This window comes from Trichoderma harzianum (genome assembly GCF_003025095.1).
Source record: "Trichoderma harzianum CBS 226.95 unplaced genomic scaffold M431scaffold_24, whole genome shotgun sequence".
In the NCBI taxonomy this organism is placed as follows: Eukaryota; Fungi; Ascomycota; class Sordariomycetes; order Hypocreales; family Hypocreaceae; genus Trichoderma; species Trichoderma harzianum.
Genome location: NW_020209272.1, coordinates 64,443 through 87,631, shown reverse-complemented (window position 1 = coordinate 87,631; position 23,189 = coordinate 64,443). Strand labels below are relative to the sequence as shown.

At 52.4% G+C, this 23,189-nt stretch overlaps 8 protein-coding genes across 8 annotated transcripts; 2 read left to right on the top strand and 6 right to left on the bottom strand.

The window, feature by feature from the left end:
* Positions 1 to 52: 52 nt before the first annotated feature.
* M431DRAFT_99694 (hypothetical protein) lies at positions 53 to 2,167 on the bottom strand (the record flags this gene model as incomplete). Its single annotated transcript, XM_024925185.1, has 4 exons — positions 53 to 399; positions 454 to 1,440; positions 1,499 to 2,021; positions 2,105 to 2,167. The coding sequence occupies 4 exons, from the start codon at positions 2,165 to 2,167 to the stop codon at positions 53 to 55; spliced, it is 1,920 nt and encodes a 639-aa protein (XP_024768202.1).
* A 784-nt stretch (positions 2,168 to 2,951) lies between these two features.
* On the bottom strand, positions 2,952 to 3,417 carry M431DRAFT_99591 (hypothetical protein; the record flags this gene model as incomplete). Its single annotated transcript, XM_024925169.1, has 4 exons — positions 2,952 to 2,992; positions 3,050 to 3,086; positions 3,140 to 3,232; positions 3,295 to 3,417. 4 exons carry the CDS (start codon positions 3,415 to 3,417, stop codon positions 2,952 to 2,954), a joined length of 294 nt encoding a protein of 97 aa, XP_024768201.1.
* Positions 3,418 to 3,695: 278 nt separating this feature from the next.
* Positions 3,696 to 6,114, top strand: M431DRAFT_513553 (hypothetical protein). The gene has a single exon (XM_024920050.1). The coding sequence runs from the start codon at positions 3,812 to 3,814 to the stop codon at positions 5,933 to 5,935; it is 2,124 nt and encodes a 707-aa protein (XP_024768200.1). The 5' UTR covers positions 3,696 to 3,811; the 3' UTR covers positions 5,936 to 6,114.
* A 408-nt stretch (positions 6,115 to 6,522) lies between these two features.
* Positions 6,523 to 8,696, bottom strand: M431DRAFT_500986 (hypothetical protein; the record flags this gene model as incomplete). The annotated part of the gene is made up of 2 exons (XM_024917974.1): positions 6,523 to 8,019; positions 8,097 to 8,696. The coding sequence occupies 2 exons, from the start codon at positions 8,694 to 8,696 to the stop codon at positions 6,523 to 6,525; spliced, it is 2,097 nt and encodes a 698-aa protein (XP_024768199.1).
* Positions 8,697 to 10,938: 2,242 nt separating this feature from the next.
* On the bottom strand, positions 10,939 to 14,271 carry M431DRAFT_155235 (hypothetical protein). The gene is made up of 2 exons (XM_024912925.1): positions 14,039 to 14,271; positions 10,939 to 13,988 (listed from the first exon to the last, which is right to left on the bottom strand). Exons 1-2 carry the CDS (start codon positions 14,216 to 14,218, stop codon positions 11,424 to 11,426), a joined length of 2,745 nt encoding a protein of 914 aa, XP_024768198.1. The 5' UTR covers positions 14,219 to 14,271; the 3' UTR covers positions 10,939 to 11,423.
* A 166-nt stretch (positions 14,272 to 14,437) lies between these two features.
* On the top strand, positions 14,438 to 18,525 carry M431DRAFT_513549 (hypothetical protein). Its single transcript, XM_024920049.1, has 2 exons — positions 14,438 to 14,682; positions 14,743 to 18,525. The coding sequence occupies exon 2, from the start codon at positions 14,757 to 14,759 to the stop codon at positions 18,288 to 18,290; it is 3,534 nt and encodes a 1,177-aa protein (XP_024768197.1). The 5' UTR covers positions 14,438 to 14,682; positions 14,743 to 14,756; the 3' UTR covers positions 18,291 to 18,525.
* A 1,418-nt stretch (positions 18,526 to 19,943) lies between these two features.
* On the bottom strand, positions 19,944 to 21,054 carry M431DRAFT_513548 (hypothetical protein). Its single transcript, XM_024920048.1, has 2 exons — positions 20,595 to 21,054; positions 19,944 to 20,515 (listed from the first exon to the last, which is right to left on the bottom strand). The coding sequence occupies exons 1-2, from the start codon at positions 20,984 to 20,986 to the stop codon at positions 20,164 to 20,166; spliced, it is 744 nt and encodes a 247-aa protein (XP_024768196.1). The 5' UTR covers positions 20,987 to 21,054; the 3' UTR covers positions 19,944 to 20,163.
* Positions 21,055 to 21,173: 119 nt separating this feature from the next.
* M431DRAFT_324892 (hypothetical protein) lies at positions 21,174 to 22,063 on the bottom strand. Its single transcript, XM_024914328.1, has one exon. It carries the CDS (start codon positions 21,749 to 21,751, stop codon positions 21,362 to 21,364), a length of 390 nt encoding a protein of 129 aa, XP_024768195.1. The 5' UTR covers positions 21,752 to 22,063; the 3' UTR covers positions 21,174 to 21,361.
* Between the last annotated feature and the right edge of the window lie 1,126 nt (positions 22,064 to 23,189).

Sequence of the window (23,189 nt, the reverse complement as noted above, 5' to 3'; positions counted from 1 at the left end):
CGGCGGTACAAACGCTATATTCCCCATTCATTAGCCAATCATTCCTTTACTACTATGTCCCACTGGCTACGTCGTTCGTCGCTATAGGAACATCCTGCTGCTCTGGCTCTGCAACCTTAATACCATCGTCCGGGGTACTCATCAGGGGATGCTCATGATCATACCCCACGGACTTGACAATGCCAAGGCCTCTTGTACGACCTTCGCGGAAGAGCAGCCGGTCTCCAGGGGCAATGTACTCTGGACGCTGGACGAAGCGGAACGCAACATTTGCACGGTCACCAGTACGGATCAGCTCGCGATCAATGTCGATGATGGCACAAGTCTGTGACACAGCGCCAACATGCAGCATGGCCTGGTAGCGCTTCTTGATTGTGGTCGCGTGAGACAAGATGAGAACTGTTTTAGTTAGCATTCCGTTATAAGACGCCTAGAGACACCTGGATGACGCACCTTCTGCAACAAACTCGCGAAACACCTTTGGGCCGGTTTGTCCCTCCTCCTTGTGAAGCATCACCATCCCCTTCCGGACGTCTCGTCGCTTCATCTTTTTGAGCGCAAACGAGGCAGACTGCCCTGCCTCGGCCACTTGCACGCGTATTCTCTTGCGCTCAATGGACCGCACCGCTGTAGGGGTAAAGTGTCCCAGAGAATCCGGCCCGATGAGGACATTGTCACCTTCGTGAACCATGCCTGACTTGACGATACCAGAGACCACCGTCCCCGTGAATGGCACCGAGAACGTGTCGTTGACCTGAAACTCGAATGGCGCATCCGAATGGTAGTGGCCGTGGTGCGGCAGCATGTTCAAAAAGGTCCGTACAAGATCGAGGTTCTCGCCGGTGACGTTGGACACCTGGAAGACGGGACATATCCTCTTGCTCACAAACTGGGTCGCCGTGTTGATGCACTCTTCGCGGTTTGTGATAAAGGTCGGCATCTTTCTCGCCCCAGGGCTCTTCATGATCTTGTTGACCTGGCTAATGGTCTCCTTGAGAATGTTGGGCGGGCAAATGTCAATCTTGGTGATGATGACCATGACCGGCACATTGAGCGCAAGCGCAATTCCCAGATGCTCCTTGCTCATACCCACCAATCCGTTGTTGGCCGCAACCATAAGGAGGCAAAAGTCGGGGCTGCTGGACAGCAGGCCGAACACGGTCGTCCTGAGATACTTTTCGTGTCCTGCCAGGTCGCTAAACGTAATGACCTTGGCGCTGTGCTTTCCAATATCTTCCCAGGACAGCTTTCGACCGGGAGTATCCGAGGTGACGACTTGACCCAGGCTATCAAATCCCATGATTTCCATGCCCACGGAGCTTGTCCGCCCAGATTCCATTTCGTGCTTGTGGCGAAAGAGATTTACCCGCGCCTTTCCTCGCCCATCGTCAAGATCATTCTTGACCAGGACGCCTAGCAGCGAACTCTTTCCAGCATCAACTGTTTGCGGTCTGCCTTTAGCACATCGTTCCGACCCAAGGCAGTACGGAAAACTTACCGTTGCCAACTACGGCTATTCGAGTCTCAATGACGTCTTCTATCTTGTCTGGTATCCTCCGGATGAGAATCTTTCCGCTACAGCTCTTATCCTTTGTTGGATTGGTGGCCGTGCTCTCAGCCTCTTCCTTGCCGCCGACATTGGTTGTCAGGAGAAGCTGACAGTCTGCGCGCACCTTTTTCGCAGCCTCGACTAGTCTTGGATATGCAATATTCCACTCGTCCAGCGTTAGCTGCATTGATTCGCCGCTGTTCTCAAAGCCAAGATCAAAGACAGTCTCTCCTGCGCCCTCTTCTATCCGCTCCGTGATGACATCCCCGAGCTTCCGCAACGTGTCGTCGTCCGACCCGAGCACAAGGTCCTTGAGCTTTATCCGCGGCGCAGAGTCTACCAGATTGAGGCTGTCTAGGAGCTCATCCAGCTCTGCATCGTGCTCTGCCGAGTCGGGAACGGGCTTCTTGGTCGAGGATGGATACCGGAGGTTCTGCTGTTGCTCTACGTATTCCGCAAAGTCGCTGAGGGCCTGCGCAAGGTCGCATTAGTATTCAATCATGGTCCGACCTAGACCGACTAGCTGGGTAGCTATTGGAATGATTGATAGCTTACTGATTCGCCTTTGCGCTTGTCATGCTCGTGGCTCTTTGCCGCCTTGGCCGCCTTGGTCGCCATTATGCCGTGACAGTGTGCACCGGACACACCCGTTTTACAATAGATCTGATAGCTAGAGGATCCGGGAGGGAAACGAAGCTGGGAAGCATATTATATAGACAATATACAAGACACAAACTATGACTCTTCGGCCTGGCTAGCAAGGTTTAGCTGTTAGTCAACGGCAAAAGGAGTCACTGTTTGAGCTGAGCCTCAGCCAGGCCAGGAGCCTCGGAGAGAGTGGCTATCGATAAGGCAAGCTTTTGGACATAAATGTGGGGCGATGACACGACTCGATCTTGGTCTGCGATTAGAGCATTCCACCAGTAATTACATATCATCACATCCATCTTCCAGCCAATGTCCAGACAGCCCTGCTTGTCCATGCAGAAAGAGCAGAAAGAATCAAAGATGCGTGCGCATTGGTTTCACTCCTTCAAAGAGAAACACGAAAAGAAACTCTGTGAGCAGAGGGGAAATGGCCACAGCATGCTGACCTGTCCCTCTCCATCCTTGCCATCACCATTGCCGTAGACGACATTGACCAATCGTTCACTCTTGGCAAGACTCTCCAACGATACCGGTCAGGTCCATATACAGAGAGCCACAAAGGGATTTGATGTACATCGGACAATGTAAATCAGCTGCTGCAGTTTGTCGCCTCGATCATCGTGTCACTTTCGCATTTGCCTGCTCATGCCACGGTAAAGGCCAGGAGCGCGTCATGTAGTTCTTCGCATCGTGTGGATCGTGGAGGTTTATCTCAGTTTCTTATTGGTATCATTGCTGCAATTGCTGTCTATTTCTAGAAAGGAACCTGGGGAGAGATTAAAACGACGCTATCGCCTATGAGTCTGTTAGCCACTCCTCCCTCGACCACTTGAGCCCCATGGAAGAACTGACCTCTCACAAACAACATTTCTGATTTCCTGCTAATTGTCTTGCCAAGTGTTAGAGGTGTATGCTGCTGCTTGTGAACCATCATCTCCTTACCTTGACCTCGTCGCTCTCTTCCTCGTCATCGTCGACGGCGTAGATGGTCTCCTCCACATCGCCCAGCACCAGGTTGCAGTGGCTATCGTAGGCCTGCAACAACTTTATCAGCACCCATACACCTCTAGAACCGACAATTCATGAATAGCGCGTACATGGAGCTTGCCCTTGAGCTCTCGGTCACCGCGCAGCTTGACAAAGACCACTTCGTTGAGCAGCAGCCGCACAAGATCGAGCGGCTCAGCCACGTGGCTGGATTCCTCCCCAACATCCGCCATGCTTTGTATCTCGGTGTTCGCTTCTGTATTCCTGAGGCAAGGGGAAAAAACTGCAAAGACTGCGTTTGTCGTCGAATGCTTTGAGCTCGTGTGAATGCGGCAGCTCTTGAGATGGCCTCGTCAAAAAAAGCTAGCCTTGCCCCTCCATGCCGTGGGAAATCTTCGGCGGGCGCATCGCCAGAAATGCATATCGTAATATGCAAATATCGAGGCGATGCCCCATATGGCTTCATCGCTTCTTCAAGACCCGCGGCCCCATTGTGAAGCCACTTTTACCCCAGATTCTGAGAGAATCGCGCCAGTATTAACTATCAACTAGCCCAGTCGCTGGGACAAGTCAATCGCAGTTCTCCTCACTCTGCGTGGCCTTCTCAATGGTCGCTAGAATAGCATCATGACGCCCAGACGACTTGTCTGGCCTGGACGCCGCCTCGGACTGGCAGCCCTGAAAAACCAGCGCCATGATGCTTCTTCACTTTTGCCATTGAGATGCGGGCGACAAAGCACTGGCCAGCGCAGTCTAGCGTCCCTCACAGCTTCGTCCAATGTACAGAGTCATTTGTTTTCAGAGCTGACGCCGCCCAGCGTTCGGCCCGAGTTGGGGATTCTCCTGGAATCCATCAAGAAGCGCAACATGTCCCGAATCGGCTGGGAATTCACTGCCTGGACCGATATTCTAAGCGATGTCAATCTGCCATATCATGAAGCTGCAGTTCGAGAAGCCCGAGAGCTTCCTGTGTCGACCTTTTCCGAGATTCTGCGCAGTATTGACCCGATACAGTCTCCTGAAGCTGATATCGCACATGGGCTCAACCTCACTCCGGCACATGCGCAGTTCACCTTTCCCGGCATGCTGCTAAACCAGTTCGGTGTGCGCAAAGTCCATCACGGCATCCTCCAGGGCGTTCGAACCCTCATTGAGATCCGCAGCCAAGCCCCGCCGTCTCACAGCCCAACGGCCGCAGACTTTGAAGTAGCCATGAGATGTGCCGGCGCAGCAATGGACCATCAACAGGCCAAGGCATTCTGGACCGCCATGGCAGCTCAAGGCTTGCAGGACTCTCGATCGTCAAAGTCATGGTCAGACTTTATCAAGGCTCGTTTCATGGTAGAACCCGTCTATTACCAGTTCGACCGCTCCAGAGTTGCTTTCCTTGCGCGAGACCTGTACAGCAACCACAATCCGCTTCCGGTATCGAAGCTTGAACGCCTAGACAACATCAGATTCAGCATCAATGCGCTGAAGAGAGAGCCGTGGAACCGCAGACCAGATCAGTTGGACGAAGACTTGCGGCGTCTCCTCCGCCGGCGCGCAGGCTACACGAGCTACAAGAACCACTGGATACGCAATCTCTACTACGGCCACGAAATGGACGAAGAGCTACTGTGCACCTCCATGATTGCCTTTGCCAGGTCCAGCTCAGTCTATTCCATCAAGAAGCTGATCCTGGAGAGCTACTACGGCATCGTCGTCACCACCACCGAAGAAGGCGGCATCCAAGTCTCCGGAGGCCGCGACTTCGCCCACAACTCCCCCCTGAAACCGACCTCCCGTCTCTTGCACGCCATCGTCGAGGCCTTTGGATCCATGTCACACATCGTCCTCGGCACGAAGCTGCTGGACTTTATCTCCCGCCGCTACGGCATCGCCATCCCGCACGAGACGTGGTCTGGCCTCCTCAGCTGGACCTACGTCTCGGCCTCCAAGCCCTTCAAGCGCACCCGCGACATCCACACCGGCAACTTATCCACGGCCACTTCCGCCGCCGACGTCCGCCACATCTGGGACGTCATGACCGCAGAGCCGTACAATATCACACCAACACTAGCCGACCTCGACATCTACGTCAAAACCCTCATCAACCAGCGCTCCGTCGGCCACGCCATCACCGCCATCCGCACCCACGCAATCCCCCTCTACACCTCCCTCTGCACCCGCCATCAAACATCCCTCGCCGACGAAGTCCTCCAGCTCGACGCCCTCTACTCCATCTCCACCGCCCACGCCTCCTCCCTCACCTCCAGAGCAACCTTTCGCCGCCGCAAGGCCCAGCTCCTCAAAGACCACGCCCACCACACAATCTCCTCCTGGCTCGCCCGCCTCCTAAAGTCCGCCTCCGCCACAAAATCCCGCCAGGGCTCCCTCATGCGCGTCCGCATCCCGGACCTCCTCCTCGAGTTTTCCGACTTCTTCCACCACGAGATCCGCTACCGCACCGCCCAGGGCCACGTCGTCCTGCGCCGGCCCGAAACCGACGTCACACGCCGCTTCGACTGGGACGCGGGGACTTTCCGCCGAACCTTGCCGCAGAAGAAAGCCGGTCTGTATGCGCGAGAGTTTGAGGGCGCCAGTGATCCCGAGTTTCCCTGGCCGCAGGTTGACAGCATCAAGGTGTTGGAGTGGAAGAGGGTGCCGAGGAAGAGATCTGAGTTGGCTCGTCGGCCGCCGGGCGAGGCGGCGAGGGAGTCGAGGGCGAAGGGATGGTGGGATGCTCTAGAAGAAGAATTGATGCTGTAGACTCTGTTTCCTTCTTCTTTCTTCAGGATACATGTACTGCATATAAAGGGGGTTGATAGATGGATTCATTTGTCTATAGAAGATTGTCTATAAGAGCATCTACATAGAAGCAAAAGTAAAAAAAGATAAAATGAAACAACCTTATTGAGGTAAATCTGAATCTCAAATGTACATCTCACAAAAGTACTCAGAAACCGCGTCAGATATTGTCAATGCCAGTCATGATTCATAATTCATTCAATCTATCTATCCCAAGAAGCCAAATATAAATCATCGATATGTACAAGATGCAGCCGACCTAGGGTATTTCCCGCTTGCCCCCTTTCCACCTCAAAGAGTCCACCCCTGAAAAAAATGCAGAAGCGAATCAATGCGTCACAGCATCATTGTTCCAGCTCGCAAATACACCCAACAGTTCGCAGTACTAAACAGCGTAAAAGTGAAATATCCAAATCCACAATGCCTGTCGTAACCAAATGATGTACAAAGAAAAAGAAGAGTAGCCATGAAAGTCAAAAGAGAAAACCCTTTAATAGCAGTGTAGAAATGAATGCGCAATGTATGCGAAATGTCAAGATATTATCTCATCAACCTCCAATGGCAGCTTCAGCCAAAACTCCCAGCAAGCTGGCAGCGGCACCGCCAATGCCAACCATACCGAGCGCCTCGCCCCATGGCTGCTTCCTTGCAGGCCTCTCTCGTCTCCGATCATCACGGCGATCACGGTCATTGTGATGCGACCGGTAACCGTCATCTCGATCTCGATCTCGATCTCGGTCCCGGTCTCGGTCTCGACGACATTTGTCGTCATATGACGGATCACTGTCTCGCCTTCTTCTGTCTCTGTCTTCACGGCGTCTAGAATGATCATCTCTATCTCTTTCGTCGCGGTCTCGAGACTTTTTAGAAGAATTGGAATCTCGACTCTCTCGACTCTCCTTGCCATCGCGGCTGTCCTTACCCTCGCGACTGTCCTTACCCTCGCGACTGTCCTTACCCTCGCGACTGTCTTTCTCTGGCCGGGCTTCAACCTCGTAGGGGTCAGGGCCGAAGCGCACATGGTTGGTGTTTTTGTTCTTCAAGATGGGCTTCGGCATCACGGGGTTAGTTGCAGACGACCTCTTCTTTTCTGGAGGATTCACAATGATGGGTTGATTCTTGACATCCTTTTCGTCCAACGCTTTATCGTCGTCTGCGTCAGACACGTCGCTCCGCCGCTCCGAATCTTTGTCGTCTTCAGCGCTCCCATCTCGGCTACTCTCTGATCCCGTTCGTTCGGGTCGATTCACGTGATGAGAATGTTGCTTGCTGACTGGAGGTACACTTCGGCGAGCAGCACGACACTCTGCACTCAAACGAGCGTAATGGGTAACTTGGTCAAGGGATAGGTGGCCAAGGATGGCGACGTAGCCTGGGCGAGCTTCGTACCGCACGCCAGCACGATGAAGAGCCTCAGGGCTGACGACAGAGCGTTTGATCTTGGTCCACTCTGCGTGCATAGGAATCTCCCGCCCATAGCTGTCCGGAGCCAGCCGAGGTATCGACGCCCCTCCATATGCCGGGGGAGCACTGGAACCGTATACGTGAGGTGCTATTCCATCTACACTGAGTTGCTTCGCTTGGGGAATTGCCTGAGGGGCTGTAGACGTCGGCAGCCTTATCTCGGGTAAAGCCCCAGACATGATGGGCTGGAATGATGGAGCATCTGCCTGTGTAGGAGAGCTGCTTAGATGGAGGCCAGCCATGTCCGAGCTGAGCGAATCCATCAGCAGTAGATCTCGTGTGGAGATGAAGTCAAAGGATTTTCCAATGTTGCCGTCATTCTCGCTCGGAGCACAGGCACGGGGGTCGTACGACAGCTCTTGGGCCAGAGATGGATGGGGTCGTTGATCCGGCATGAGTCGCCCAGTATCCATGCTAGCAGTCTTGTCGTAGGCGACGGGTGGAAAGGTCATGTGGCGAGCGTACATGGGGTTGGGAGCGGAATTGCCATCAAGCTCAAGGAGCCCTCGGACGGTAGGCGGAATGCCGTCCTTCATGGATGGCACGGATTCAATCTCTTGAATGTAGGCGCGGAGGATATCCTGTATTGTGTCAGCTTCTGCCATATTTGCGCTACAAGGTGCCAAAGCTGGGGTTGAGTGCGCGCAAGGGGACATACCTCATGCTCATCCAGCACCTTGGATGAGAACCCCTCCTTGACAAGCTCGGCCTTGAACTTCTTCCACAGCTTGTCATCGCCGCTATTCGTCTTGTTGCTGTCGCGACGAAAGAGTCTACGCCCAATAGCATCCACTTTGTCCTTGATGGCCTCCAGACCAGGTCCACGGCGGCGGCGAGTTGGCGAAGCGTCCCTCGACTGCAGCAGATCCAAAAAGGCATCGATGACAGTCTTTTGGTGGACTAGTTTGACTTGCACAGCGTTGATGCTCTCGGCAGCGCCATCAGCGTACGGCCCTCCGCCCCTGCTGTTCAAATCCAGGACGAGCTCGAGCTGCTTGAGCGTCGTCTGGGAGTCTTTAACGATGGAGTTTAGCTGCTTCAAATAAGTGGAAGAGTCCGGAGAGTTGAGGCGCGAGTCCGGATCGGCAGCCTCGACACGGAGGTCGCGCAGAGCATTGTGGAGGTTGTGAACAGCCTGAGAGGCGTCGCCAGAGAGAGACGGGACGGTTGACTGGGTGGTGCGCACGTAAAGGGTCCTGGCAAAGGCGTCGACGGCATCGATGTGCTGAACTACGGAGGTACCGCTCATAGCTACCATGCGGGCTACCATGCGATGGCGAAGTGGGAAACTTGATGAGAGTATGTGATGGTTGATGCTGTCTTGGGGAGTCGAGTGGTGGAAGAAGGTCGTTGAAACAAGAGGCAGGTTTTGCTTCTTGGGAGAAAATGAAGAGTCACGTTAGGCCGCAGTTATGTAAACAGTAGCCGGAGCCTTATAATAGGTTAACAGGAAATGACAGAGAATGGTCGTCTGTCGCGTGTCCTCGTGATACGATAGGTGCGGCGTCTTGGCTGGGTGATGCGGATCTGCTGGTTGGTCAGCAGCGATGGTTGATGTGGGCTGGAGATGGCGGAGCATGCGCTTCCAAGTTCCGGGATCGAAGGGCTCGTATACTCGATATCTCCGATGCAGGGAAAATAAATAAATAAATAAGAGTTGTTGATGTGGTATTTGTAGAAAGAGAGTGTGTGAGAGTATGAGGGAGTGTTACAAAAAGAGGAGGGAGGAAGATGGAGGAGGCAAAAGAAAGAGAGGCATGGCAACCATTTTCAATGACTCTTCACCACACTCACTCACTCACTTATCGATACTGCACCCAATATAACCACACAGCATCGACCACTCCCCCCCTCCCCCCCTCCTATCACAAGCGAAACCCCCTCAGACTCTGCAACTCTCAAATCATCGCCTGCAACAACCGTCGATCCAGCCCCGGCCACAGACTCGCACACGCGCCTCAAACATCCATCAGCAGTGCCCAAAGTTCGAGACACAAGAGCGCACATGTGGCTTCAAACCGCACGGGCTGTGACGTCGTCCACCAGCCCCGCCATCAACTTTCCCTGCTGTGGGGGAACCAGAGGGATGGAGGGTGGCCGCTTGGGGCTTAAAGAGGTCCCTACAGGGGGCTAGAGCCTAAGATGGAGGGTTCCAGGGCTGGATTGGCCCGCCATCCCCGACCCCTGTCGACGGCCAGCCATGATTTGCATGTGCTCAATGTCTTGGTCGTGTTCCTTTGCACCTGGATGGGCGATGGAAGCCCATCTCGAGGAGGCCCTAGAAACCACTAACACTAACACTTCGCCTAGCAGTCAGTCGGTACCCGGTACCTACCGCTTGGTGGCTTGAGCGCTGTGGACACTGGAACTGTTCGCACCCAACGGACAGCCTTGGGAGAAGCCTTGACGCAACAGGGCAGTCAATTTGATCCCTCCAATTATTGACGTCAAGATGAGCATTCTGCCTGTGTCTCCCCGTCTACAGTCTACAGTACTTTACACAGTCATCTTCACCATAACCAGCATCAGATTGGCCAAAACTGCATCTCCCCTGTCTGTCTCATTCAATTTTTTTCTTCAATTTTCTCTCTCTTCATCGCCGCTCTAATAATAGGTAATTCCATGCATCTGCATCTCCATTTCGCCACTTCGTGTCTCGCCCATGCCCGCCCGCCCGCCCAACTCGATACGGGCCTCGGAAATCTACACATCTAAGCTAATCTTACTTCCATGCATGTCTCTCAGCGAGGCTGTGCTGCAACTGCATCAAACCATGTTCATGTTCTTCGGAGCCCTCCGCAACTCCGCAGCGATGCAGGTGAAACAACTTTCGAGGCAACGTGAAGACCGTCGCGCAATTGGTTCGTTGGCTGCTGCAAACTGCTTTCTTTCTTAATTATACGGGTACGGGTACGGGTACCTGTAAGTATGCAACCCTCTAGAAACAGCCCGGTGTTCGGTTCTCAATCGAGAAAAAAGACACAAAAGAAGCTGCGCCTTGTTAGATTGAGCTGTTGTCCTCTTATCGGCTTGAGATCATGTGTTCGGCTTCTAGCATTAGACAAAGGCCGACTTCGCATCCAAGTCTCATCTCAAACTTTCAGCTTTACATCCTAATGCAGTCTACCGACATCTTTCAGCCCTGCTTTTCACCTCTTCCATGCTCCATACATACCAATCAGCCTCCCCTCTCTCTCACTCCTTGGCCCCCTACTTTTCATGCATCTTCATGCTCAGCTCCCCAAAGTTCCGTGCTCTAACCTAAGAAGTCTCGATGCATCCAGACATGGACAATTCAAGGCGAACTTCATTTACTACTGCACCGGCTCAAAGACCATTTCTCCCCGCTTCGTCAGGTCCCAACTACCCATGTCCATGCATTCCAGTTCAGCCCGTGATAGGACACATGCTCTCACAGTATGTCACACATACATGACTGCCTCATTCTACGCTCTTCAAGCAATCTTGGAATGCTTCATCACCGCTTGCATGTGATACTTCTTCCTTTCCATTGACTCTCTAATGTTGCATGTGATAATTCTTTTCATTGTCTCTCTAATCGAACTCGAATACGAGCACCCAATGCAGGAAATCAAATCCATTGCCTTGTTTCAATTACATACCAAATCTATATCTTTCTCGCACAACACAACAATGGTATTATCCAGCTATCCGGCCGTCGGAAACTATCCCCCCCTCCTTCAAGTCCCTTTGGCCCCCTCCCCCCCCTCTTCACCGAGAATCCCACTCCCCTCGTGGGATGCAAGGCATCTAGTTGCCTCACTTTTTACTTTTGGTTCACATTTTCTCCGATATGGCTAGTTTGCCCAAGTCAGTTACCGATTTCCCTCTGAGCCGCACTAGTCCAGAATCCTTCCGTCCATCCCCCCTCCCCTTTCTAGAGCACCCGCTCAGAAATTACTTCATCCGTATCCCCCGAATCTTTTCCCTTACACACCATGTAAGAGGCAAGTGAAAAAGAGGCTCAAATGGCTAGCTTCTCCAGCGAGTAAGCCTCCACCTTTTGACTGATCAGGTGTCCGGTTTCTCGAATGCTTCGCTGAACCACTTCACCTCCCGACACCACCTTTTCTCTCGTAGGCAGCAGCTTAGTCTTCAAGCCAAGCGGCAGCAGTCGAGATTCGCGGTTCTCCAAGTGGACGAGGATCGGCTTGTTCGGGCCCCAATTCTGTCTAGTTGCACTGCCCTTCTGCACTGCATTTCCGAATCGCACAGTTTCTCCCAGGATACCGTTCAAGAAGACGGCTTCTTCGATTCCCTCCAGCGCGGCAGTCACTTCGAGCCGTAGGGCAGTCAAAAAGTCGCTTGTCTCGGCCTTGTCTGCCCAGGAGATGGCATCATTGAACAGCCACCCGCCGGCTCCCACCGCATCCAGGCATCGGCCCAAGAGGTCGGCAATCAGAGCAATGACACCATCGGGAGGAGGCTCATTGCCCTCTGAGTCAAAGCTGGTAGGATCAATGTACAGCGAAGTCCACGCTCCACGTAGCAACTCCACTCGTAGCAGATAGATGAGCGACATGATGTCGTCTGTTGACACCGTCGTCCGGAGTGCCTTGACCGTAGACACTGCAGGCAGACGCCACAGCTTGGTGAATGCCAGAGTCAATCCACGGGAGCGACTACTTGAGTCATCGCCGAGATAGTGCTCTGTAACTGCAATCTTCCGCTCCAAATCGTCCAAGTCCATCTCAATGTTGTCCTTGTTATCAGTACCGGTGCTGTTGCTTGGATGCGGCTCATTCGTCAGTAGCTTGGTGGCCTCCAATTTGCCCTCAGGAATCAAGTCCATGCTGAGCATTAGAGCTCTAATGGCAAGCAAAAGTTCGACTTCGCCTAGTTTTGTTGCCTGCAGGTAGTTCAAAAGCAAGGTCAGGGAGAGATCGGCATCCGCAAGGCATCGAATCAAGTCGCCCGCCACGGTACGGTTGTCTGACGCTTCGGGTGCTAGCTCATCCCTAAAGGCTGTTCGCAGGTTGGATAGGGTGAGGTGGCCGGCGACCACCAGGTATGTTGTCACATTGCTCTCAGGCAAGACGAGACGCAGCTCAGGCCGTGTGATATCGTTGACCTCCTTAATGTCGACGGAAAATATCTGGCTGATGGCGTAAATGATCCATCTGCGGTCCACCGCCGGATATGGTGTTCTCGATAGCCATTCCCATTCTGGCAACTCCTGAGAGTCAGAGGCTTCCTGAGCCTTTGCCTTCTCACCGTTGATCAGCCCTGTGCCCTTTTTGGACACACCAAACTTGCTGCGCAGGATATCTTCCCATTTGCCAAGCTCATTATTCGCGAGCAGCTTATCGGCTGCCTCCGTTTCGGTCTGGAATTGGGTGAGATAGTCATCCGTGAGTGTTCCAGGAACTAGCTTGGAAAATTCGGCCGCTTCACATCTGACCCTCTTGGTTGGGATCTCAAGACCTGTGCCTCGTCCGATGGAGTCGATCAAGAGGCCCTCCTTTCGTCGCTTGCCAGAGTTCTTTGGCGGCTCGACCTGAATGGTAACCAGGATGTTCTCAACAAGGGCGACAACAAGATCCTGGCTTCGCAGGTAGCTGATGAGTTGGCACGATCGCGGTGTCTTGCCTTCAGTCGGAACCTCAGACCAGTCTAGCGTGGCCTTGGAGTGTACAGATCGATACTGGTAGTTGTATAGACCAATAGAATTCAGAGAAGAAGCGAGGATAAATGGTTTGAAGAGACGGGCAAACGATTGGGCATTCTCCGCCTCAATGGAGGACTTGAGCTTGGGGACTGCTCCAGTCAGGTCATAGACGCCGATGGCACCCTCCTGAAGCTGAAGGAGAAGACCTGATTGCACATCCACCTGATAAACAGGCTGCTCGGCGTTGTCCTGGCTGGCGATGGAGGTGATTGGCACAATGTCGAGGGGGACTAGGTGCTGGACATCGGCCGATGCTGATGAGTCCCCGGACACGGCTGCCAGAACGATTAAATGTCGGCTCTCTACGTTTTGGCTCAAACTCTTAGAAATGAGAACAACGAGTTCCAACTGAGAATCAACAGCCTTCGGTAGAGCGCTAAAGACCTCAGGTCGGTTCTTGAACAGTCCTTCGTTGAACTCGGCAGCGCTCCCCGAGAGAGCATATTCGACGTGAAAGTCTGAGACATTGGCGGCCACCAAATCCTGAACCATTGACTTGGATGATGAAGACCAGCGGATAGCCAGAGTCTCTCCAGACAAGCACACAACCTCTCCATCTTCACAGACGGCGATGATATCCCCAATGTTTGCCGCTTCGTTCGAGGGCGAAGAGCAAGTAAGATACTTGACGGCGGAGGTACTCAAGACTTGGGATACGCTGTTGGACGTCGTCTTTCCGTCGCGATGGGCTACATCTTTGAACAGGGTGATTTTGTGAGCCCCAGCGTCCGTGGTTGCTATGAATGTGTATCGCAGGGCATCGCTGCTGTTGTTGCGACGGACTCTAACAGAGTAAGGAGGGCTAGTGAACGATTCCTGGGGTGGAATCGGGTATGAGGTGATCAATCTTGATGCGGGGACCTAGTTCATGATTAGCATATTTCCATTGGCAACTCAAACAATCCACATACGTCGTAGATGCTGGTTGTCTCTCCATCCACGCCAACCACAAGCTCTGTTCGCTTTCGCTTCTTCTGGCCGTCCCGCTGGCCATAGACTTCTCTGGCGACAATGTTTCCCTTTGTGTGATCCAAAGGCTTTGGCAGCGTTGCCAGCACGTAAGGCTTGTGTATTCTGTACTCGGAAGCCATGGTGATTTTGCTGCTGGCTTGAAGGCTTCAAGTTTGCTGCTTAGTGTTTTGCGGCTCCAGCGATAGAAGCTATCTCGATAGATAAAAAAAAAAAAAAGTTGGCGGCTTTGCAAAAATCCGGAGTGGGGCTTGCTTAGGTAAGTGCTGTGGCGGGGCGAGAGTGGCGCGAATCTACAAGATCCCTGTCACTTTGGAAAGTGCACGCGTAAATGGAGGATGGACGCGTCCAAGGGCTCCAGAATCGACAACGCGAAGCTTTTGCTCCCGATGCGGGCTCGACGATAGATTTCCAGTTGGGACATTGGTGAGGCTTGGAGGAACTTGAATATTGTACATTTACAGCGTCGGCTATTCTTGGGATATCTGCCTGTATCCTTCTCTTTACTCCTCCTCTTTTGTCATCCTCTGTGTTGCTATAGATATCGTTCATTTCTTCCAATCAGCAACTTCATGTCGAAATAAAGGTAGGGATGAACAAGACGCTGAGCCGTCACCTGTACTAATTCAACTCTTCTCCTGCACAGAAACACTCGGATCAATGGGACCGGTCCTGGTCGCTACAATGGTGCAGGGAGAAGATGGCGAACCGTCGTCCAAGAAGCTCCATCCATTCTTCACCAAGAGCGATGTCGATCAGCCTATTGTTCCTCCGGCGCCGTTACCTCTAGAATCTACGCAGCCTGCACACGACGAACCCCCTACAAATACCACCGAAGGCCCCAAGCGAAAGCGAAGAAGGACAGACACTCCTCTGGCCCACGACGATCCCGAAGCCAAAAAGTCTCGTCGGGGAAGGAAGAGTGCAAAACAGACACTGAACGGTGCTATTTTGAGCCATCTCAATAGACCAGGCCAAGATGTCGTATCCGCAAGCGAACCCACGCCTGGCCAGCTGGCTACCGACTTTCCTGCGTCAACGCTCAGCGAGATGACCCCAGAGCAGCTGGATGAAGCAGCTCTCCAGACATTGAGCAAAGCCGAGCCTCCACAACTCCCTCCTAGCTCTCTACGAGACCAAACGCCCGTTCCTATGCAGCCGAAGAAAGTTCTCAAGTTCAATCCAAAAACTGGAACATTAGGCTCGCCCCCAAAGCCAAAAGCGACAAGCAAGCCGAGTCGCATTGTCACAATCAGATATGGACGGGACAACGAGCATCGAAAGAATATGAGCGACAAGATTACTGGGATACTCGAAGGAAGGCTGAACTTGTCGCCTGAGCCGAGCAAACGCAAAAGTACGCAGCCTAGACAAGAGCAGGGAACCGGGACAGTTGAAAAATCAAAAACCACACACCCATTCTTCATGGGCAAACCGAAACCGCAATCTGATGTCGGCACACCAGGCGATTCGACCAAGAAATCGTCGAGCTACAAGAGCAGTGTGTTTATGTCTACGCCGGTCTCACCAAAGAAACCCAGGAATCCTTTTTCTTCGGGAAAAGCCATCCAGTTTGGCATCAAATCAGGCGGTACCAAGATCCCCGGTGCCATGTATCCATTATGGCCAGCTCATGGGATGGCTCATGTGCGAGATGCCGATTTTCCATACACGAGGGCAACTGTTCGGGAATCGGGAATAGGATACAGGAGATCAAAAAGGGTGGCTGTCTCTATTGCTCCTTATGAGTCTGTGCTGCGGCAGCTTGTAGATGAGTTGGACATGACGGGAATGCGTCACAGCCTTCCTAAGGACGACAACAACTTCTTACCAGCGCCTCCTGAACTACGCTTACCCCAGAGACATTTTGAAAGCGGCCGAAAACTCCAAAAACGAATCCGACCACAATTACAGAGTCATATTACCAACCACTTCAACTACGATGAGAGCAATCTCGGCGTCGACGAGCTTGCAATTCACCAACACTCTAAAACCCACCCTGCCATCAGTCGCCTCTACAAGACCTTGGAGACACAACTTTCCGCCTTTGACAGATCACAATGTGAAGGCAGCGCTTGGATTCAAAAGTACGCCCCAGTCACAGCTGCTCAAGTATTACAGCCAGGAAAGGAGGCACTACTTCTCAGCGACTGGCTACAAGCTCTTAGGGTGCAGTCTGTAGGGTCCGGAAGTTCAGAAGGCGACAAGGGCAAGGGAAAGCCGAAGAAGAAGAGAAAGAAGAATAAACTCGACGGATTTGTCATTGATAGCGAAGAGGAGGATGCTGAGATGGATGAAATTTCCGACACCGACGAGGACTGGGCTGCGTTGCCTGGCTCGGGGCTGCTCAAGAGGTCTGTGATGCGTAGTATCAGTATGGCGGGCCAGGGCAGCAAAGAGCAGGGCCGTCTCACAAATGCCATCGTCCTAAGCGGACCCCATGGAAGCGGCAAGACAGCAGCAGTCTACGCGGTTGCAAAGGAGCTGGATTTTGAGATTTTCGAAATCAACGCTGGTAGTCGACGGAGCGGCAAGGATATTCTGGAAAAGGTTGGCGACATGACACGCAATCACTTGGTGCAGCACAATCGAGCCGAATCCACTGCGATCGATCCAGAAGAGGTGGCCAACGATATCAACTCTGGGAAGCAAGGCATGATGACATCGTTTTTCAAACCAAAGGCGACGACACAGCCGACGAAGCCGCAACGAGCAAAGCAGCCTGGGGAGAGCGTCGAGAAAGAGGCGAAAGCGCCGCCTAAAAGTCAAAAGCAATCCCTCATTCTCCTCGAAGAAGTCGACATCCTTTTCGAAGAAGACAAGCAGTTCTGGGCAACTCTGACCAGTCTCATTGCACAGTCCAAACGACCATTCATCATGACCTGCAACGACGAGAGCCTAGTGCCCCTGCAGAGCTTGAATCTACATGGAATCTTTCGTTTCTCACCCGCCCCCTCAAGCCTAGCCGTGGATCTCTGCCTCCTTATAGCCGCAAATGAAGGCCACGCCCTTCAAAGATCAGCTGTTGAGGCCTTGTATACCTCTCGCAATCACGACTTGAGAGCCACAATCACTGAGCTCAATTACTGGTGCCAGATTGGAGTTGGCGACCGCAAGGGCGGGTTTGACTGGTTCTATCTTCGCTGGCCCAAAGGCTCCGACCTTGACGAGAACGGCGATGTGGTACGAGTCATCAGTGAAGATACTTATCAGAGGGGCATGGGATGGATTAGTCGAGACCCGGTCGTCTCTACTAGGGGACTTGCTGCTGAACAAGAGGCCATGGAGCAAGCTTGGGACTTTTGGGGTCTCGACATGGGGCATTGGCGCAACAGTGTCGACATGAGATTCCCGGCTACGAATACTGCAGAGTTAAAGAGAGATATAACAACTCTGAGGCATTTGGAGGCATATGATGACTTTTGCAGTGCCATGAGCAGTGCGGATCTCTACTCAGGGGGCGCCTACGGGGTCAAACTCCAGGAGACTATCGACCCAACACTACCCGAGCTCGCAAGTCACATCAGAGATGATTTCATCTTGGGACAGACTTTGCTAGATGCCGAACCCGTGGTACATCATGCTGCACCTGACAAGGCCATTTCGACATGTATCACGGCTCTGGCTTGTGCAACGCTGCATGAGTCGCCTACAGAGACGTTTGATGAGGCCTCGGCACCAATCTCGAAGCCAGCAGATGAAGAGCAGACTGTTGCAATTCTCGATTCATTCTTCCGGTCGTATCCTCATCAAACGACGAGGATGGACATTGCCAGCGCATTTGACCCCATCGCTGTGGCTCCCAAGGTTGCTCCAACCACATATCTCGACCCATCCGTTTTCGATCGCACAACGGCGCTCATTGTCCTCGATGTCGCGCCATGGGTTCGGGGCATCGTGGCATATGAACACCAGCTCATGCAGAGACGACTAAAGCTGAGCAACCTCCTCAGCGAGGGCGGCAAGCGGAAGCGAATGCGCACCACAAGGAGCGCCTACTCGGCGTTGGAAGGCGGAGAGCGCCGGACAACCAGGAGGGAGAGGCACTTTGGCGATTGTCTGTCGACGCAGCATGTTTTGCGTACGGGGGGCGATAGATGGACGGACCTGGTTGCAGAGGAGGTGGCCAAGTCGGAGGCGGGAGAGAGCACTGCGGCGAGCAGTCCTGCATCTGACGATTTAGCATTGCCGTGATGTTGATATATACGTATACTCGAGTTTGACGGCCGGTTGAGAGCATTGGAGCATGTTGTTAGCTTTTTATTGCATTAGGAGGGAAAAGATATTGACCATTTAGATAGGGGGTATGATGCAGCCATTATGAATTCAGAGCATGCGTGATATTGAGAGCACTTTTTTGTGACACGCTATGTACTTGTTGGTTTCCCTTCTCCTGCTTTCTTGTCATCGTGTTTGTTAAGGCGAAGTTATGGCACTTTTATATTACACATCAACGATTCTACATCTTCCCATTGCCGACTTTTCAAACACAAATCCGATGAACACAAAAGCAGCAACAGGAGGATAACATGTTTAAACATCACAAGTCCATCCTTCTTTCCCACAAGTTCTCATATCAATCACGTAGACTTACTCGTTATCCATCTCCTTCGGCATCACCAGCTACCCTAGAATCACCAAAACCACAACAAAATCTTCTCCTTCTTTCAAAAAAAGAATTACACTCCATTCCCACACAAATGTATCTACTATGCAAGACTCCTCCCCAACGCTTAAAAGCCAGTTGAATCAATTCAACCGGCCCCAACTTGAATAAAACAGCCTAGCCGTCACTAGATCCAGCAAATTACCACCAACTAGCAATTTACCCAGGGAACAAGGCAAACCCAAAATTCAAGTGATAAACCATTCACATTAATCAGCCGAGATTTACTTGATCTCACTCGCTGGGTCGAGAAAAAATAAAGAGATCAATTCTAATATGTATCACAGCCGATATCATGTCCCGGATTCTTCACTGTAGTAAAGCCGAGACCATAAGATACATAGTTCTGACTCTCACACTTCATCTACACACACTTGCATACCTTACGTGTACCTTCTCACTCAACATACAGTAGGTAATAAATAGCCTGCATATCTCGATGAAATCTCAACAAGCACCATCCCTGTCCGTCAGCAAGCCTGCTTGTAACTGTACAGTACACATAAATATCTCAACCAACACACGACGAATCGACGAAGGCCAATTCTCACTCGTCAGGCAACCATCAACGGCTCTGGTCCCAACCAAAGGCGTAATCCCCGTAGATCACCAAACCGAAATAGCTTAACAAACCCCCATTCCACGCCCCCCTCCCTCACCATGTAGGTAAGTGAGTCGTTTCTTATTAACCGCAGCTTTTTGCCTCGATCCGCTCTCGCCTACCGATAGCACCAACCAGCCCACTCACAGGAAATAGCAGGGTCAGCAAGTTGTTCCCCATATCAATGACATCTTGCCATTCACGATTCGCAAAAAGACCAAGCAGAGATCCTTGTCTTTTGTCGCCGCCACACCGGAATGACTTGCTCTGACCTGATCGGGGGCCCACTAGGAGAAGAGCGGACAGGAATAAGCGGGCTACATAGGAATCGAAAATCGGTCTTACATGGTCTGCAATTACTCGTGCGGAGTATTATCACGACGAAAACTCCGTGTTCTGACGGCTGTCGGTCCTAAGAATAACCTCACTTGACCACGCTCACTTACGCAACAACAGCACAGTTCCTTAGAGCATCCATTCGTCATGTCATGTCTACAATCGGAGGGCGCCCTGAACCGGCTTAGGAAAGCCTTGCCATCACCCCACGGTATGTGGCGAAAAGTTGTTTGTTGAGCGAGATCCGGCTAAGATGTCATTTTGAGAGATATTATCTTTAGATTGAAGCTCAGCCCGTGGGCAACTTTGTCTATATTCGTAGCTGACTCTGCGCCGTCTCTCGCAACAGAAGCTACACGATTCCTAGAGTCAACGGGATCCTTGCCAACAAGGGTCCAAGTTTGGTCCTATATTGGCGGCTCCATCCTACTCATGGAACGTTGTACATAGAGCCCGAATTCCAATCAATCGAGTAGTCTCGCAAAACCGACGCCGTCAAACACTGGCAAGAGGAGCGCCTCCAGCCGTTCATCGTTTGCCAAGGCTGCGTTGAACTTGCGAAGGGCCGTAAGGTCATCTTCGGCAGTTTTCACGTGTCGCTGCAATCCCCAGTTTGGATTCTCCTCACTCCCATCAGCTACTAGAGCACGCCGGAGGACGTTATCTGCAATGATGATGCCGCCAGGGCGAAGGAGCCGTGTAGTTGAACCAGGCCGAGAGCCGGCCAGAATATCCCGGAGATAGTCGGGATAGCCTGATTTCTGAGCATCAATGAATATCAAGTCATACGGCTCCTCGGGTTTCAAAGTCGAAAGCCTTCATCTTTGTTAGTCTTGCTCATGAACAAAGCTCTCCATAAGGGTGAAAGAAACGGTGGAAAAGGCAGTTGATTTACGTTTGGAGTGCATCTCCCACGATGATTTCCACATTCTTCACACCATGCTTCTCAAAAGCCTCGTTTGCAATCTTGGCATATTCTTCTGAGAATTCAAGACCCGTCACTTTGCCATCTTGGCCAACAGCATGTGCCCAAACAAGTGCAGAGAAGCCAACATAAGAGCCAATCTCAAGAATCCGCTTGGCGCCAAAGGCTCTGGCAAAAAAGGCAAGGCTCTGTGCTTGCAAACTCGATACCATATAATCCGAGTCCGAACGGCTTTCCACTATGAAGTCATGATATTCAATGAGGTTCTTTGGCAACGAGGTTGAATTCTGCTCAGAGTACGTCCCCACCTCGGCGGCTACCTTTGCGTTGGGATAGAGGGCTGCGGTGGTTGTCTTGGTCATATTGATCAAAGCGTGGTGGCCAAATGTAGATCTAGAAACTTCACGATGCACTATCAAAAAGAATCACCCAATGTTCGGACGTGTTGGCATTGACGAAGAATCGCTCAAGACTCCTCAGCTTAAGAGTCATAACCGTCTTGAGCTATCTTCGGTCTCCGAGAAAGAGTGCGGAGAGAGAGCGTGCCATAGCGTGTGTTGGAGATTGGACTGTCGTGATCATCGGCATAGTCGATGGCGTTATAATACCCTTTCTCCCCTCATCGGTCTCCGAGAGCCGAGCAGGCTGCCAAGCAAAGCAGCCGACGAACCGCTGGACCTTCGCATCGCGACGGAAATCGAGGGAAGGCCTGCTACGTGGCCTACATCCAGGTTGAATCACATGGCTATAGGGGAAAAAGAGAACATTCGAAGATATCGCTGGTGCTGACGAATGAACTGTTTCGCAGTCTCCATACACAGGTATCTGGTCTCTACTCCGGTACGTCTTGGGTCCTGAAAGCTCATCTTGCACAGCAGCGTCCCATTTTGGCCGTGGTCGTCATCAGGGACCCGACATGGTGCGACTATCAAAGGATCACCAAGCCTGGTGAGGGGTTTGGCGCCCACTGGGGCCTGCAGCGAAATCCCGCTCCTGTAACCGGCTTTGCTATGCCGTGTTTGCTCCATCCAGATATCCTGAACAAAGGCGTGGGATGATCCAGCAGCGAACAGACGGAGGGTGTACCAATCAGGCAGCCAGACCAGACCAGAGGATCGCGATCCCATGCTGTCATTGAGGAGAACCGACTGTGCTTTTGACGAGACCGTGCTTCCAAAGAGCTACTTTGCTATGCCTGCGAAAATAACCCAGACGCCAATATGCCAAATCTGGTGTATAACCCGATACCCGAGATATAAAAGAGGCCTAACGCTGAGGCGTATGTAAGATTGGCTTATTTATCAGCCAGTGGACCTTGGCTGAGAAGCAGGCATTTTTAGGCTCATGACGGAACGAGGGTTGACTTTCACTGAAACTTGTACAGCATAGGATTCATTGAAAGCCGCTGAACTATGGCGCTGATGGGGTTTGAGAATGAGAGAACCGCCCGGGTAAAGGAGGTTGATGTTAGTGCAGCAAGGACATGCATAGCCCGGAACTTGGTCAGTTTGTGGAACCCAAGGTGGCACTTCGATTAAACCTGTTGGATTTGCCCGTCATGATGAAGGCGTCTAAGCCTAAAGTGAGTAGGGAACCGTCAGCCCTCCGCCGTGCCACCGGAACGTGAAGTGGCCGGGGGCCAAGGTAAGAGACGCGGCCCAAGGCGAAGGCGGGGAGCCTCAGCTGCGTCCGATCAAGCCGCGGATTGTTCCTTTTTTCTCAGTTTCAGGGAGGGGTGGCAGGTTAAGGAGGTCAGAAAGGGATCACCATCGTCACCATCGACGGCGAGGGAAGGGCATGACACGGCATACAGAAATTGAAATGATGAGAAACAGGGCTAATCTCGTTGCGGACCGGGCGCAGTGATGCTCGGCCCAGACTAACGGGCGTTGCCATTTGGTTGCCGCTTCGCAGCTGATGTAACCCCGGCTGCGAGAAGGAAAACGCGAAGAATGTGAGCAAATGAGAAAAGAAAACGATGAGGCAACAGAGGTGGAAAGCAACTTTGGACGCCATGTCCCAAGCTAAAGGGGGGGCTGCTTCTGGACCAGTCAAGTTGAGCTGCCAAAGAGGGGGACCGCATTCTCATATTGCATACTACCTTGCTGTAGCACTTATCTCACGCTTTGCAAGAAGAAGGTACTCCATATGGCAAGCATCCATACCATACCATACATACCACCTACCTGTAAGGCGTGCGTGCACCCCCATATGACACTCGATTCCAGTGGCATCTGGGCAGTTTTTCTTTTGCGGCTTATGACGGTCCCCCTGAAAGCAGCATGAGGCTAATGTGTCCAAGTAGACAAGTACAAGTACACTCCCGTGCCTCGTTGGCAGCAGCTCAGGAGGTGACGGCACCGCCCAAACAGAAAGTGATGGCCCTTGTCATACCTGGAAGCAGAGCCAGGCGCCGACTGATGCCATGACCTTTGCTGGTGCTAGCTAGTGGTGCAAAGTACACACAAGCGCTTCGACGCACCTGATGATGTGTGGTGTGCATGGACCGTCGTGGCCCCCGGTACGGTACGGTAACGAGTGCTCGTGCATGTCTTCTGCGGCCGA

Bases quoted from the DNA above. Each gene is read 5' to 3' on its own strand.
- M431DRAFT_513553 (XM_024920050.1), top strand. From the start codon at position 3,812: ATGACGCCCAGACGACTTGTCTGGCCTGGACGCCGCCTCGGACTGGCA.
- M431DRAFT_155235 (XM_024912925.1), bottom strand. From the start codon at position 14,218: ATGGCTTCCGAGTACAGAATACACAAGCCTTACGTGCTGGCAACGCTG. The intron at 13,989-14,038 runs GTATGTGGATTG...ATCATGAACTAG, and splicing joins AGACAACCAGCATCTACGAC to GTCCCCGCATCAAGATTGAT.
- M431DRAFT_513549 (XM_024920049.1), top strand. From the start codon at position 14,757: ATGGGACCGGTCCTGGTCGCTACAATGGTGCAGGGAGAAGATGGCGAA.
- M431DRAFT_513548 (XM_024920048.1), bottom strand. From the start codon at position 20,986: ATGACCAAGACAACCACCGCAGCCCTCTATCCCAACGCAAAGGTAGCC. The intron at 20,516-20,594 runs GTAAATCAACTG...ACAAAGATGAAG, and splicing joins GTGGGAGATGCACTCCAAAC to GCTTTCGACTTTGAAACCCG.
- M431DRAFT_324892 (XM_024914328.1), bottom strand. From the start codon at position 21,751: ATGGGATCGCGATCCTCTGGTCTGGTCTGGCTGCCTGATTGGTACACC.